The sequence below is a fragment of the Gopherus evgoodei genome, chromosome 14 (genome assembly GCF_007399415.2).
Source record: "Gopherus evgoodei ecotype Sinaloan lineage chromosome 14, rGopEvg1_v1.p, whole genome shotgun sequence".
Classification (NCBI taxonomy): Eukaryota; Metazoa; Chordata; order Testudines; family Testudinidae; genus Gopherus; species Gopherus evgoodei.
The window spans coordinates 14,504,717-14,521,757 of NC_044335.1; the positions used below are offsets into that span (position 1 = coordinate 14,504,717).

Genomic DNA, 17,041 nt, shown 5'->3' on the forward strand with positions numbered 1-17,041 from the left:
CATTTCGTTTGCACTGGTGTGAGTGACTAATCCAGGTGAAAGCCAGTGAAGAATCAGACCCACTATTGTTTTCACAAGTTATTTAATCTTATTCCCATTTTTGTTTACAACCCCCTGGGCCAGATCCTCCTCTCACTCATGCCCATTTTATAGAGGTATAACTGACTTTTGTGAAATTACTCCTGATTTATACCAACATAAGTGTTCACATTCTTTGTTGAGTAAATTTTTGTTTTAAATTTTGAGAAAAGGTGAATATTGTACTTGGGAATTTAAGAAAGCACTTTTTTCAGGAAAGTTCTCAAACACATGTCTGACAAAGTTTGTCCTTAAATCCCACTAATTTAAACATTTTCTTGAATAGGTATGGACTTAAGCACATGCTTCAGTGCTTTCCTGACTGGGGGCCCTAAATAGAGTGACTAGATAGCAAGTGTTAAAAATTCGGACAGTGGGTTGGGGGGGGTAATAGGTGCCTATATTAGAAAAAAAACCCAAAATTGGGACTGTCCATATAAAATCGGGACATCTGGTCACCCTGGCCCTAAAGGATGTAATACAATTCATAGAATAATTGTACCTGATGTTCATTCTTTCTGTATAGAATTCCTGCATTTCTAATTTGGGACATCATTGTTACATTATAACAGTATTTTTAAAAGTACTGATTCAAAGAGTATGACAGATGAATGATTTTCTGCCTTCTTGATATTTGTCAAAAATAACCCTAGACTGCACCAGAAGACACAGAGGTTGTAATCAATGCAAAAGTGGAGGCATCTTTAGAAGCAGTGGCTCCTGACAAAGATGAGACTAAAAGCCCAGAAACCACAGAAGTAAAACTTAGAAGAGAAGACAATAAAAACCCCAAAACAAACCTGAGGAAGTTTTTTAAACTGGTAAGCAAAGTCTTTGAACAAAAGGATCTGAGGGAGCCTTGTTCAAAACTTGTGGATGGTAACTTTTTAAACAATTCTCATAATGAGTTTACAATTCTGTTTGCGTACAGCAACGAAAGCTACATATGTAAGTAATGGAGACAATCTTTATAACTGACCAGAGGCACGTGAATGCTTTTGCAATACTCTGAAAACATTTGTGTGCTTACTTTGCATGTGAAATTACTATTACTGCACATAAGATATCATCATTTATATTTCTGTAGAGCCCAAAATGTGCTAGGTGCTGTAAAAGTGTCACTCGTGTTTATTTTGTGTTACATATCTCCCTCTAGTGGCTACTCCATGAACATTTATGGGTCTGCTAGAACTAACAGCTCCTAAGTAGCAGAGATAGAGCCTGATCCAAAGCCCATTGAAGTCTTTTAACTAATTTCAGTGGGCTTTGAATCAGGCAGCTAGTTCTTCAGGTCAAAGATAGAGGGTTATGCTTAGGTCTCAGGCTCAAACCCCATTGTCAGCCCCACTAGGGTTAGCGACCTAGATACAGCCCCTTACTTCACCAGTCTAAAAAGACAAAATCAAAATATAACCCGCAACTGCTGACAAAGTGGGTGGAAATGGGAACAACATACAAGGAAGTGATCAAGATAATAAGTGGCATGTATCTTCTTATTTCCATGGACATAAACCACTATCATGGTGAATGCACATGCAAATGACAGTGTAATAATCTAACCGGCAATTGTACACTCATTCACTGCAGTTGAGGTCACTTCTTCAAATGATCCTAAAGAAGCAGAAAAGAAAACAGTCCTAGTATAGAACTAACCTGCTGTTCTGATTAAAACACTATCACATCTGGGACTTTTAATAGCATTTTATTTGTTTTGGCAAGGTGGTTCAGATGCTGTTTTATTGGTTAAGTAGTTACTTGATATGGAGTAAGAGCTGTATAAAACTTAGCTTTTATCTGATATCATATAATGGCTCAGCCTGTCAGAATGGCATGTTTTGAAATATGTGCATGCGTAATTGTGGAAACTGGCAGAAATTAGGTGGATACACAGTTTTTGGGATCTGAGCCATTATATGGATCACCCTACATTCTTTTAACAAGTTAAGTATGCATTTGGCTGGACCACTGCACTTCTTATTTGAAAATACCATTGCCAGAAGTGAATTCACAAATGTTTTTCAGCACATGTGGATTCTTGGGTCTGCTCCAGTTGCTGAAAGCAGCTAGAAAGCTGCTTTAACCAATTCACTGAGGATTTATAAGGGATATCCAGGGGGCACAGTGCTGAAAGAGCAACTTTGCACAATCTCCTGGTCCTAGACCCCTGTGCACTGGGTATTTCTGGAAGAAAGAAGCTGGTTTGTGCATCCTTATGCTTCTGAGATCCCCAGCTTCCAGAAAGGTAGATCTGAAGATTTGGGAGAAATGTTTACAGTAGCAGCTACAAGTACCAATACAGGATCAGAGCCCGATTGTGCTAGGAGCTATGCGGACATGTAATTAAAAACAGTACTAGCCCCAAAGAACTCACCATTTTGGTTGTGACATGATGAAACATGTGGCTGAGACAAACAGGAGAGGAGTGGAGATGAAGACAGTAAAGAGAACAAGTTCTCATACTGTTGTCCGTTAGGTCTGATTGGTTAACCAATGCTTGGGGCTTTGCGGGTTGTTTCCATTAGGAGGCGAAATTGATGATGGAGTCAGGAATTGCTTGAGTGCAGTCTTGTTTGTGTACAAAGAATGTACACGAAGTCCTGTTTCCCTGAACACAGCAGGCTTGCACTGTCAAGCCTCTTTCCAGTGAGCACTCTGCCCCAAAGCGCTCTGCCTCTCTCTGCTTCTTCCTAAGGCCATCCTAAAAGTGCTTTTCTGGCTGTCTCCTGGCTTTTGTGCTAGCTTTCTGCTTCTTTTCTGACACACACGACATATTCAGTACTACAATCCAATCAAACTCCATGTTTCCACTATCGCTCACTGAACAAAGAGGGATTTAATTGCTTCCCCATGTAGACTGAATGGAAGGCATCCAGCACACCATGCAGATTAGCAATACAATTAGGATCTAGTTTAAAGAACAGGAGTACTTGTGGCACCTTAGAGTCTAACAAATTTATTTGAGCATAAGCTTTTGTGGACTACAGACCCACTTCATCGGATGCATGTAGTGGAAAATACAGTAGGAAGATATATATACACAGAGAACATGAAACAACAGGTGTTACCATACACACTATAAGGAGAGTGATCAATTCAGGTGAGCTATTATCCGCAGGAGAGAAAAAGAACTGTTTATAGTGGTAATGAAAATGGCCCATTTCCAGCAATTGACAAGGAGATGTAAGGAACTGAGGGGAGAGGTGGGGGGATAAGCATGGGGAAATAGTTTTACTTTGTGTAATGGCCCATCCACTCCCAGTCTTTATTCAAGCTAGTTTGATAGTGTCCAATTTGCAAATTAATTCCAATTCAGCAGTCTCTCGTTGAAGTCTGGTTTGACTTTTTTTGTTGTAATATTGCGACTTTTAGGTCTGTAATCAAGTGGCCAGGGAGAGTGAAGTGTTCGCCAACTGGTTTTTGAATGTTATAATTCTTGACGTCTGATTTGTGTCCATTTATTCTTTTACATAGAGACTGTCCGGTTTGGTCAATATATATATATATCTTCCTACTGTATTTTCCACTGCATGCGTCCGATGAAGTGGGCTGTAGCCCACGAAAACTTATGCTCAAATAAATTTGTTAGTCTCTAAGATGCCACAGGTACACCTGTTCTTCTTGCGGATACAGACTAACACGGCTGCTACTCTGAGATCTAGTTTAAGATATTCTAAAGTATCTAAAGGAGTTAGGCACCCAACAGCCATTTAATTTCAAAGAGAACTGGGCACTTAACTCACTGGGGATTTATTTTTTTTTTAAATCCCAGCTCCAGCCCCAAATCTTTGTTTGCATATGGACATTTGGTAATTGCACATAAAAATGTGTCACCCAATTGATCATGTAAGCTTGCAAATGAATGCCTACCTAACTCATTAGAAAAGCAAGCCCTATGAGTCAGCAGCCATGATTCAATTCTGAGATTACCATAACTTCAAAACATCTCTCCTACTGAAAAATAAAAAAAGTAGCACTGGTTAAATATAAAGCTCTGTTCCGTGCACATCTTAAGTCACTATGGCAAAACAAACAAGACTCTGTTAAAAAGCACTAGATGTAACACTGCTCTAATCAGAGCAAGGAGTTGGTCTTGGCTCAGTTTCTCTGTTTTCTGCTTCTTTAAAAGAGGAAGAAGCTGATATATTATCCTCATTGTTAAGGAATAAAAACAAGGAACTACAAAGATGACAAATATCCCCTCCATGCTGGAAATAGAACTGTACTAATTGCATAACTGAACCTACAGTATTTTGAACTGTTTATTGTTGATTTAGTCCATTTTGGTGTATCCTATCATTCCCAAACAGACCCTTATTTCCTCTGTTGTTCTTGAAGTATGTACCAAATAATTTCACTGAATGATTTTCACTTTATTGGCTACTATCCATCTGGTTGCCTAGAATACTAGATATTGAGTAGGCATATTATTTGATGTGTGATTGGTCACCTAAGTTGCATGGTGTTATTTCTGCTCTCTAACTGGATGAAAGTTTTTAAAAGCAGAAGGGTAACAAATTCATAGATTCATAGACTCTAGGACTGGAAGGGACCTTGAGAGGTCATCGAGTCCAGTCCCCTGCCCTCATGTATTGGTTTGTCAATGTGAATTTTTGAGGCAAAGATGACATTGGGAACTACTGTTTAATATATCATTATCTGCCCATCACCATGGAACTCTATGTTAATTTATTCATTGGATAATCCATAGTATTCAATTTTGTGACTTGGTATTATATCTGTTATTTTTGATGAAAACCAGTGCTTTTCTCAGGAATGAGTAACTTTATGTTACTAGTAAAAATAAATCCTTCCTAATATTTGCTAGTGGTAGGTGAATGAATAGTGATTCATAGATTCATAGACTCTAGGACTGGAAGAGACCTTGAGAGGTCATCAAGTCCAGTCCCCTGCCCTCATGGCAGGACCAAATACTGTCTAGACCATCCCTGATAGACATTTATCTAACCTACTCTTAAATATCTCCAGAGATGGAGATTCCACAACCTCCCTAGGCAATTTATTCCAGTGTTTAACTACCCTGACAGTTAGGAACTTTTTCCTAATGTCCAACCTAAATCTCCCTTGCTGCAGTTTAAGCCCATTGCTTCTTGTTCTATCATTAGAGGCTAAGGTGAACAACTTTTCTCCCTCCTCCTGATGACACCCTTTTAGATACCTGAAAACTGCTATCAGGTCCCCTCTCAGTCTTCTCTTTTCCAAACTAAATAAACCCAATTCTTTCAGCCTTCCTTCATAGGTCATGTTCTCAAGACCTTTAATCATTCTTGTTGCTCTTCTCTGGACCCTCTCCAATTTCTCCACATCTTTCTTGAAATGCGGTGCCCAGAACGGGACACAATACTCCAGTTGAGACCTAATCAGTGCAGAGTAGAGCGGAAGAATGACTTCTCGTGTCTTGTTTACAACACACTTGTTAATGCATCCCAGAATCACATTTGCTTTTTTTTGCAACGGTATCACACTGTTGACTCATATTTAGCTTGTAGACCACTATGACCCCTAGATCTCTTTCTGCCATACTCCTTCCTAGACAGTCTCTTCCCATTCTGTATGTGTGAAACTGATTGTTCCTTCCTAAGTGGAGCACTTTGCATTTGTCTTTATTGAACTTCATCCGGTTTACCTCAGACCATTTCTCCAATTTGTCCAGATCATTTTGAATTTTGACCCTGTCCTCCAAAGCAGTTGCAATCCCTCCCAGTATGGTATCGTCTGCAGACTTAATAAGCCTACTTTCTATGCCAATATCTATGTCGTTGATGAAGATATTGAACAGAGCCTGTCCCAAAACAGACCCCTGCGGAACCCCACTTGTTATACCTTTCCAGCAGCATTGGGAGCCATTAATAACTACTGTCTGAGTACGGTTATCCAGCCAGTTATGCACCCACCTTATATAGTAGCCCCATCTAAATTGTATTTGCCTAGTTTATTGATAAGGATATCATGCGAGACCGTATCAACTGCCTTACTAAAGTCTAGGTATACCACATCCACCGCTTCTCCCTTATCCACAAGGCTCGTTATCCTATCAAAGAAAGCTATCAGATTGGTTTGACACAATTTGTTCTTTACAAATCCATGCTGGCTATTCCCTATCACCTTACCACCTTCCAAGTGTTTGCAGATGATGAACAACAAACTTTCCTAACATTTTTCAACTAATAATCACATGCTTAAATATGTAGGAAGTGTTTAGGATTCCCCAGCTATTGTCTAGAGCTGGGTAATTATAGCTTCATGTCTCTCCACCTCATCCTGCTCCCCTTGCATGATCTTCCACTCCAGGGGGCCACATGGAGGGAGAAGTTCCTGTGCTCCAGTTGTGCTTGGTACTGTACAGACATATGAGATGTGTGTGGTGGGGAATCTCTTTGAACAGAACAGCTGGGTGTTATGGGGACCTGTGCTAGTAGCTGTAATTTCCACTCAAAGGCTATTCGATTTCATCTGTACGTCTCCCTGGGAAGGACACTATGGGATGTCTGACTGAACAATCAGGCCCACGGTGCTTGGAGTGTACTTTTCCACTTTTCACTGCTGCCTATATGCCTCCTACATGTGGGTGATGAGTTTAATCCTTAGCACCTGCTACCTAAAGCTCCAAAGCTAAAGCAATGACTGACGTGTTTAGATCTGTTTTATAAAACTCTCGCCTACAAAATAGGAGAAAACCCAACCTGTGCCAAAATGTGCTTCCTGATACTACACCTAAAGAGTAATAACATGTGACACTGTGGCAAGGAGGCTACTGGAGCTGTGAAAAATGACTAAAAGAAATACCCTCAGCTGTACAAGATGTGCCACACGCTCGAGACAGGCCACCAACTCATCTGACACTTCCTTAGGAAAATCTCCTGTTCCCCTGTCATGGGTAGAACAGGTAATAAATCCTTAAGAGATAGTATATTAAAAAATATTTATTCAAGGCCTCTGATACTTAAATGACTATTACAAGGGGAATTTGTATCTGGAATGGAATGTTGCAGGGCCTCATGGTTGCATGGCCACAAGTTTCTTGGCTGGGTAGTGGTTTATCTCTAGCTTAGCTGTGGTTGTTACATTCCTTTAGGCAATAGATGTATCATTACAATTATTGAAGTTGTTGAAGTAGAAACTTTCTTATTTTTAAATTGATTACCTGGGTTTCTGTTTTTTCCCCTTCGCTCGTGGAAGGGGATCCAAAAGGCTCTCGCTTCCCCAATTGCCACAAATATACGAGATTTTGTCTATGTTGTGTTTCATTTGACACCTTCAGGTTAACTTGATGAGTCAGAAAAGTAAAGAGATCCTTCACCTCTATTTCCTGAGGTAGGTGAACAAGGGAACAGTCAATAAAAATGTAAAGCAGCAATATTAAGCATTATTCAAAAGGAAATATTCTCTCTCTCTATATTATATAAATGAATGAATAATTTACCAGTAGAACTCTCTGCTACAAGATATCATCAGGGCCACGCGTTCAGCATGATTCAAAACCAGAGCATATATTTATATGGATAATGAGAACATCCACAATAAATAAGAACATCCACAATTATATTATCCCACGAAACAAAAAGAGATATTAATCTTGAAGTTTAAGAAAAGGATGGTCTTCTATTTAAGGCTATGGACTAGGATTCAGTATATCTAGGTTCATTTCTGGCTCTGCCACAGATTTCCTCTGTGACTTTTGTCATAAACAGATAACTAAGGGTTAATGTCTCTTTCACCTGAATCACCTGACCAGAGGACCAATCAGGAAACAGGATTTTTTCAACTCTGGGTGGAGGGGGGGTTTTGTCTGGGTTCTTTGTCTTCGGCATGTATGCTCTCTCTCAGCTATGAGGGGATTTCTATTTCCTGCTCTCTAATCTTCTATTTCCAAGTTGTGAGTACAGAGATCATGTATTTACATGTCTATAGTTGCTGGAGTGCTTTGAATTGTATTCTTTTTTAATAAGGCTGTTTATTCATATTTCTTTTAAGCAATTGACCCTGTATTTGTCACCTTAATACAGAGAGACCATTTGTATGTATTTTCTTTCTTTTTATATAAAGCTTTCTTTTAAGACCTGTTGGAGTTTTTCTTTAGTGGGGAACTTCAGGGAATTGGGACTGCAGCTCACCAGGGAATTGGTGGGAGGAAGAAATCAGGGGGAGGTCTGTGTGTGTTAGATTTACTAGTCTGACTTTGCATTCCCTCTGGGTGAAGAGGAAAGTGCTTTTGTTTTCAGGACTGGAATTACAGAGGGTGGACTCCCTCTGCTTAGATTCACGGAGATTGCTTCTGTGTATCTCTCCATGAGCACCTGGAGGGGGGAAGAGAAAAGATTTATTTCCCTTTGTTGTAAGACTCAAGGGTTTGGATCTTGGGGTCCCCAGGGAAGGGTTTCGGGGGGACCAGAGTGCCCCAAAACACTCTAATTTTTTGGGTGGTGGCAGCAGTACCAGGTCCAAGCTGGTAACTAAGCTTGGAGGTTTTTAATGCTAACCCCCATATTTTGGACGCTAAGGTCCAAATCTGGGACTAGAGTTATGACAACTTTAGACAAGTTACTTAATCTCTCTGTACCATGGTTCCCTATTTGTAAAATGGGGATATTATCATCCCCAACTGGTGGGGTGCTGCAAGGATTGTTTGTAAGGTATTCAGATATTATGGTGACAGGGGTTCTATACAGCCCTAGATAGATACAAACGACCAAGCACTAGCCTATGGTGGGTTATTCCATAATTGGAAACTTTACAGGGATTCTAACACCTTCCTCTGTCAGTAAAGTATGTTCCAGATGGAGGAGTTATTTACCAGTTGCTCTTCCTCCATTAAAAGGGAGCAGATGTGGAGAATTATTACTTTTGAAAGAAAAATCAAAGATCCTGGATTCAATTAACTAATCCCCCTGCACCCTGAGAAGGATTCTTAGCAAGGGAGCGGACAGTCAGTATTGTCACCATAGACTTCCAGGATTGTATGAAACCTGTTGGGAGAAGCTACTGCAAGGGATCAGTAAATGCCATGCACCATAGGCATGACCCCTTTCCAGTTTCTGCAATCCACTTTTGGGCAGTGTGGGCCTTCCCATCAGCATGGAGGTAGCAGTCACTTCCCATAACAATAATCTCCCTGATGGACTTTTCACACATGGGGGTCCTGAGCCTGGAGCAATTTGGCAACTTGAGGACAAAAACCAATGGCCATCCAAAGATTATTCAGAATGAACCATTTATATGCAAGAATGGTGGAATTTGTCTTTTTTTCATTGGAGGCAAAAATCTGGTTTTGAGATGTTATGAGCCTACAGCAGTTTTAGTGTTGCTTCTAGCATTTTGGTTGAGCAGAAGAGCTCTTTCCTTAATGGAACACAAGAGACAACCTTAGAGTCTTAGGTTATTTGACGAAGATTTATATAGTTTATCTTTGATTACTAGTGACAGAAGGATGTCCCTATTTTTTCATAACTCATAGATTAGTTTTCCACAAAGGAAATAGAACAAGTTATTATTTCCTGTGTGCCTACTGAGAAATGCCTTGGACCACATGTTCTGTCGTCTATGGTCCACAGGATATTAGACACTGAAAATATTCTTACGGCCCCTCAGTTGAGCAAGGAGAGGAGAGATTTGTCCAATATAGTGAGGGCAGAGGTTGATCAAGGCTAACCAAGGCCTGAGTAGAACAAACTTTTTGGACTACCTGGGTGGACGTTCCTCTTTCTCCTAGACTAGATTCTTCCTGTCCGGTTCCTGCTCTGGATGAAGTCCTTTCTTTCTTCTATTCGTGAGTTCTTGATTATTCTTTTATACAAGAGAGTATAGGAAGAACATCTCTGGTCCACCTGCTGTTCTGCTTTTGACCGAGACAGGTTCCCCTGCAATCATATGATTCCAATCCCAAGGAATCCATTCTTCCTTAATTCACTGTGAGTGAGAAGAGTACTAATAACAGTCAGGGGGCAGAGTGGGGGGTGGGGGAACGTGGTGCTACTCTACTCAAACCAAGTTTTGCCAAGAGCATAACCCTCACTTACAAGTCAATAGTAGTTGGGCTTTTCTGCTAAAATTATGAGCATCAGTATGGCCTTGTCTACACCACAAAGTTGCAGCGCTGGTGAGGGAATTATAGCGCTGCAACTTAGGAGGTGTACACACCTGCAGGGCATCACCAGCGCTGCAACTCCCTGTTTGCAGCGCTGGCCGTACACCCGTTGAAACTCGGTGTAGAGGATCCAGCGCTGGTGATCCAGCGCTGGTCATCAGGTGTAAACACTCACCAGCGTTTTTCTTGACCTCCGTGGAATAAACAGGTATCCCAGCATACCAGAGGAAGCCTCTCTGGTAATCAAGCAGGTCTCCTTCCCCGCGGTTTGCAGGGGGGTTCGGGGAACGAGAGAGCAAACCGCGGGGAAGCAGGTCTCCTTCCCCGCGGTTTGCTCTCGCGTTCCCCTAACCCCCGTGCAAGCAGATCTCCTTCCCCGCGGTTTGCAGGGGGGTTCGTGGAACGCGACAGCACACCGCGGGGAAGGAGACCTGCTTGCAGGGGGGTTCGGGGAACACTGGAGCAAACCGCGGGGAAGGAGACCTGCTTGGGGGCGGGGAGTGTTCGGGGAACACTGGAGCAAACCGCGGGGAAGGAGACCTGCTTCCCCGCGGTTTGCTCTCGCGTTCCCCTAACCCCCCTTGAAGCCGCCCAACAGCGCTGCAGTGTGGCCACATCTAACACCACTTGCAGCGCTGGTTGCTGTAAGTGTGACCACTCTGCAGCGCTGGCCCTATACAGCTGTACTAATACAGCTGTAACAACCAGCGCTGCAAAATTGTAGATGTGGACATACCCTATGTCTAACATTCTGGACATTTAGAACTATAAGGGCTAGAAATGTGTGTGGAGTTTTTTTAAATGAAATACTGTCAGAGTAATTCATAATGTCATAGATAATAAAAAAGCTGAAAATGGCTGGCAACTTAAAAACTGGACAGTAGGAGACTGCAGTGATGATTGAACCTGATGATATTCTGAACAAAAAGAGCTCTGAGCCATGCTTGTTGCTGTTTCCATTGCTTCACACTGACTCAACAGACATTCTAGCCTTCAGAATGATGTTTGAGGTTGTGTGTGCTAATTGTGTTGTATTGTGCTGGGAGACTTGTATGGATTTGTGTGGGTGGTGGATGAGAGGTGTGTGCTGCTGTGAGGGACTATACGTGTTTGAGGTTATTGTGTTGCTGTGTGGTTGGCTGTGATGGTGTGTCCCCCAGAGGGGTTGTGCTGGCAGATTTATGTTGGTTTGTATGAGTGGCAATTGGGCCCCCAGCTGTACAATCTCCCTCATACAACCAATGAAATTGTTGCATGCAGATTAGCTATAGAGAAAGGATGGTATTCGGTTGAGTTACCTCTGATATCATAATGGTCTTGGACTCTTAGCACGGCACAGCTGTACACCATACCTGTACATCACACGGATGTAATTTGTGAAATATAAACGTATGAGAACTAAACATTGGACAGTAACAGACCATGAAACCCAGTTATGATTAAATCTGGCGATATTCTGAGCGAAAAGTGCTTCTCAGTCATGCTTGTAGCTGCTTCCCTCATTCCACACTAACTCACACATTTTAACCTTCAGAGTGACTCAGAGAGAGACAATCCTAAAACCTCATTATGTAGAGTAAATACAACACCACCTACTGGAGTCAGTAGGGAAGGGCTGGTAGGACACACCACCAAGTACTGACTCACTCCAACCTCTTATAACAATATTAAACATAAAGGAATGTCAGCATTATTTTGCTCGAACTATAGGCCACATCTGTAATCAAGCATGGATCCAAAATCCTGACCTGCCACTCAGGCTTAATTGATCAAAACAAGTATGTATCATATGCCATGAATATCTACAGATATTATGAGGAAACTTTTGAACAGTATAAAATTTCTCTCCTTTCTCTGACCACAATGAGTGGAGCGATAAACCTGAGGTCAATGGAAAAACTGGGATTGAGTTCTTTTCTATGGGGGGGAAATTGACTGGCATACCTCAATGACTATTAGCCAGGTTGGGCAGGGAAGGTGTCCCTAGCCTCTGCTAAAAGCTGGGAATGGGTGACGGGCTGGAGCACTTGATGATTACCTGTTTTGTTCATTCCCTCTGGGGCACCTGGCATTGGCCACTGTTGGAAGACAAGGTACTGGACTAGATGAACTTTTGAACTGATCCAGTATGGCAGTTATGATGTTCTTATGTTCTTACCTATTCCAGAAAAACTATTCTGCTATAGCTATTCTGGTATAATTTAGATATTCTGGAATAACTCCTTCATGTGGACATTATTCTGAAATAAAAAAGTGATTTTATTTCAGAATTATTCATCTGCATCAGAAGCAAAGTAATTATTCCGGAATAAAGTCACATGTTGTTTCAGAATGGAGTGCTCATGTGGGGAGTTATTCCAGAATAACTATGCCAGTCAATTTCCCAGTGTAGTCAGGTCTTTAGAAACAACTTCCTCTTAAGTATAGATATAGGTATTTTACACTGACCCAATTCTAACTAACAGTCATTACTCACAAAAGTGTAGCCTGTATTTAGCAAAGCTGTTCCCTGTCCCCACCCTGTCCGCTATCTTGTCATGTTGACCCGCCTTCCTTGTCATGGAAACACTTTCAGAAGCCCATCAATAGCAACCCTCAATTGGTTAAAGTGGGACACAAGAAAAGAGCAGTTCTTTAGGGTGAAGTCTTCAGGTAAAACTTCCCTTGAAACAAACGGGAATTTTCCCTGGGTAAGGATTGTAGGATTTTGCACAGTGGTGGGCAACCTGTGGTCTACAGTCCATGCTGCTTCCCGCAGTTCTCATTGGCCAGGATCAGTGAACCACAGCCACTGGGAGCTGCGGGCAGCCGTGCCTGCAGATAGTCAGTGTAAACAAACTGTCTTGCAGCCCGCCAGCGGATTACCCTGACAGGCTGTGTGTGGCTGCAGGTTGCCCACCACTGATTTAGCCCATGGTTAACTATGCTCCACTGATAATTAGTCGTTTGAGTTATGAGAGATTACTGAAAGTTTGTTAAGTTATTCTCCTTTCCTATGTATAAAAGGCAGTAGAGTGACTCCTATTTTGGTAAACTTACTTATTGTTAAAATTCATCTTAAACATATGTGAATAAGAGTCACTGAAATAGAAATGCAAACTCGATCTTATCGCTGTACAATCATCATACACCATAGACTAGGGTACTAACTTTGATGTTACAAAGATCACACATTGCTTCCTCTCTCCCATTTCTTCAACCTCTCCCACAGATAGTAACCATCATTAATATAACTAGATAACTGATCAATCAAGCGAAGACCTGTTCCTAAGAGAATAATGCTTTCCCCAAATTTGGTTACCCATAATAAACCCCTTTAAAATCTTTAGCTTCTGAACAAATTCCTATTTAGTATTGATTTTCAACAGCTAGAGAGAAAAGAAAAGAATCATACACCAAAAAGAGATCTTTGCTATGAGATTGCACTCAGGATTGAGCTGATAATGTTGTATAGCAAGTGATAAATCTACAAGCTGCAGAAAACCACAAATCCGCTTAGTCTATCTTTAGAGCAAAAGTCACATCCTTTCATTGTTTTCATTGCACTTATGCAATGAAAAATGAAATTCAAGCTTGGGAACTTTGAAATACTGGGGTTCACTTTATACTCCATGGCTAAGCAATGCATAACAGAATATCATGTTATATTATTGGAAACAGAACCCAATCAGACCCTTTGACGTATTTTTACATTGTTCTAGTAATTTTTTAAATATTAATTTCAATCTAAAACCTAACCCAAATTTTAATGAATCCTTTTGTCATATCCATCCATAAAACTAATTATATATCTTATAAAAATATGGGTACATTGGATCATTCTTTTAAAATGTAATTCAGAGTCAAGGTTTACTTTGAACACGTCAACTGTGCTACAGCCTTGGGGTCTACTTTGATTATTCTGGCCAAGAAGAGCTGAGGCCAAGAAAGGTTGTTGCCTATATGCACATGCTTCTTTGAGAGTTAAGGCATAAAACAGAATACGTAATTTGGGGTGGGAAATGTAGAGCAATGTTGAAAATGTGCAGATCTCAACAGGTTTTAATTGTCAGCCGCAGCTTTAAGCACATATGTAGAAATAAAGTACAAGTACAACCTCTCAAGAGGATAATCCTATAAAGGTGAGTTGTCTTAGAGCTGTAAGCCAGAATCATGTCCCTAGTTAACTTTGATGGCAGGGATGATAGCACCATCCATCACACTTATCATACTGCACAATCATGAATCCAGTGAGATGCTGTTCATATAGTACAGCCCTCAAAGGAAAATTGCCTTCCAAAAGACTACAGAGCTGCATTGAAATACATATGCAAAAATTTATCTTGGAGATACAGCCATGGAAGGGGATCCATTTCAATAGTGTTTGCAGATACTTTGAGATGTGATGGTTTTGTTTTGCATTTACGCTGTTAGGAATGATGTGCTTAAATTAAGCCTTTAGACCAGTGGTTCCCAAACTTGTTCTGCTGCTTGTGCAGGGAAAGCCCCTGGTGGGCCAGGCCGGTTTGTGTACCTGCCGTGTCCGCAGGTTCGGTTGATCACAGCTCCCACTGGCTGCGGTTCGCTGCTCCAGACCAATGGGAGCTGCTGGAAGCAGCGGCTGGTACATCCCTCGGCCCGTGCTACTTCCAGCAGCTCCCATTGGCCCGGAGCAGCGAACCGCAGCCAGTGGGAGCCATCATCAGCCGGACATGCAGACATGGCAGGTACACAAACAGGCCCAGCCTGCCAGGAGTCTTCCCTGCACAAGCGGTGGAACACGTTTGGGAACCACTGCTTTAGACTTTTGAGTTAATATTGAATCGATGCTTAAAGCTTGGAAGACCTATATTCCTTTGTCATTTTAGTCAGTCAAAAATGATGGAGGGGCTACCAGTTCAGAAGAGGTAAATGGGCCAGACCCCAGTCACCAAGTAAGTGTTTGGATTTATTCATCTCTTGGTGATGGATTTCACTGTAGCTTATTTCCCACTTATGTATCTGATTGGCTTTTTAGTACAAAAAATCACTGATTGTAAAAAGATGGTATCATGTCCATGGAATCTCTTCCGTTCATTGTTGCTTAATAAGGATGAATGAAGGTTAAAAAAAATTCTACATGTTTTTCATTTTCATAATCAAATAATTAGTAAAATGAACCAATTTTTATAACCTATTTTCCTTTACAGCCTTTATGCTATTTGTTCACTTAGGTTATTTTCTAGCGCTTCACATGCACTATTGGAGAGATTATTATTTTCCAACAAACACTATGGAAGAAGAATTAAATTTAAATTAAAACTTTCACTAAAATTTAACAAAAATTAGGAAAAAAATTCTTTGTTTTGTTTTTCTTTAAACAAAACCTAAAGCGTGAGCCAAAACTGTCCGATCGTGTCCCTTTATATTCCTTATTGTGCCAAGATTTCTTTATAAAATCACTGACTTTTCTAGTAGAAACTCAAAAGCTGTCATCTTTATTATGAGCCAGATCCTCAGCTGGGGTAAATCAGCAGACCTCCATTTAAGTCACTAGAGCTAAATCAAATGACAGTAAATAAGGATCTGGCCATGTATGGACTGTTATGGTTTTCTGTAACTCAGTAGCAAAACTAAAGCTGTGATGAAACTTGACCTATCAGACCTTCTTTCTTCATTCTCATTTTTATCATCAGGAAAGTGTTTTTCTGCTGTGTAACATCCACTGATAGTTTAAGCTAATCTTAGCTGATTATTCTCTTATAGAGATCACAGAAGATACAAAGTCTGATTCTCAAACCTTTGTTCTTATAAGCTAACAATTCTTTAGTTTAAGCTAATCTTAGCTGATTATTCTCTTATAGAGATCACAGAAGATACAAGGTCTGATTCTCAAACCTTTACTCTTATAAGCTAACAATTCTTTAGTTTAAGCTAATTTTAGCTGATTATTCTCTTATAGAGATCACAGAAGATACAAGGTCTGATTCTCAAACCTTTACTCTTATAAGCTAACAATTCTTTACTTACAATGAGGCTTCTCAGATGACTACCGTCCTGGACTCATATTCTGTACTTCTTTCTTTTTCTTTTCTTTTAATTGTCAGTTGCTACCAATTACCTACCATATTTCTAGAAAAAACATGTATGCATTGGGCCTGATTCTCCTCTCACTTACACGGAGGAGAATCAGTCCATCGTTCACTTTATTTTAATATTTTTGCCTGTTTTTAACTGGTTATGCTGTTGTATCAAACACTTGCCTTAATTTATCTTTTCTAGTTTTTCTTGGAATGCTCTGATTCCATTTCTCTCTTCATTACTGACATGTTGTATGGGAAATAACTTCATTAGGGGACAGATCCAGAGCTCGATGAAGTCATCAGGAATCTTCTTACTGACTTAAAAATCTTTGAATCAAGCCTCAGTAAAACATGGCAGGAAAAATACTGTCCTGTTAATCTTTTTTATTACTTTTTTCTGTGAGAGTAAATTAACTCCAAAAGTAGTAATGCAGTTTGTCAGATGAAGATCAACCTTTAAAATGAGAAACATTAACATGGTTCATTATTCATAGGTTTCAGTTTGTATTTCCTGATGTCACTCCCATCAATATTAAATGTGTCAATTTCCTGCCTTTCAAGATTAACATGAAACACCTCAAAGAGATTATCTGATTTTTTTCTGCTTGGTCTGAAAAAAAATACTACCGATATTGTTTAAAGTGCTTTTTCTGAGTAACATCAAAGGCCAAAATCTGCTTGCTACATTTATCAGAACACTCCCGTTGAAGGCAGTTTGGATTTGGCCTGAAAAACTACAATAAACTATCAGGAACTCACACAATTGGATAAACATGATAGGCCAGAATCTGCCCTAACTTTACAACCTGTATGATCCCAT

General features: G+C 40.5%; 1 protein-coding gene across 4 annotated transcripts in view; it reads left to right on the top strand.

Moving 5' to 3' along the window:
* The window catches only part of BCAS1 (breast carcinoma amplified sequence 1), a 100,565-nt gene that overhangs the window by 69,830 nt on the left and 13,694 nt on the right, over positions 1–17,041 (top strand). For 2 of the 4 annotated variants that reach the window (XM_030533496.1, XM_030533494.1), the window contains 2 exons: positions 732–899; positions 15,028–15,093. In XM_030533496.1, coding sequence (XP_030389356.1) covers positions 732–899; positions 15,028–15,093 — 234 coding nt within the window. The remainder of the gene's footprint in view (positions 1–731; positions 900–15,027; positions 15,094–17,041) is intronic. The other 2 variants (XM_030533498.1, XM_030533495.1) reach the window with 2 other exon arrangements.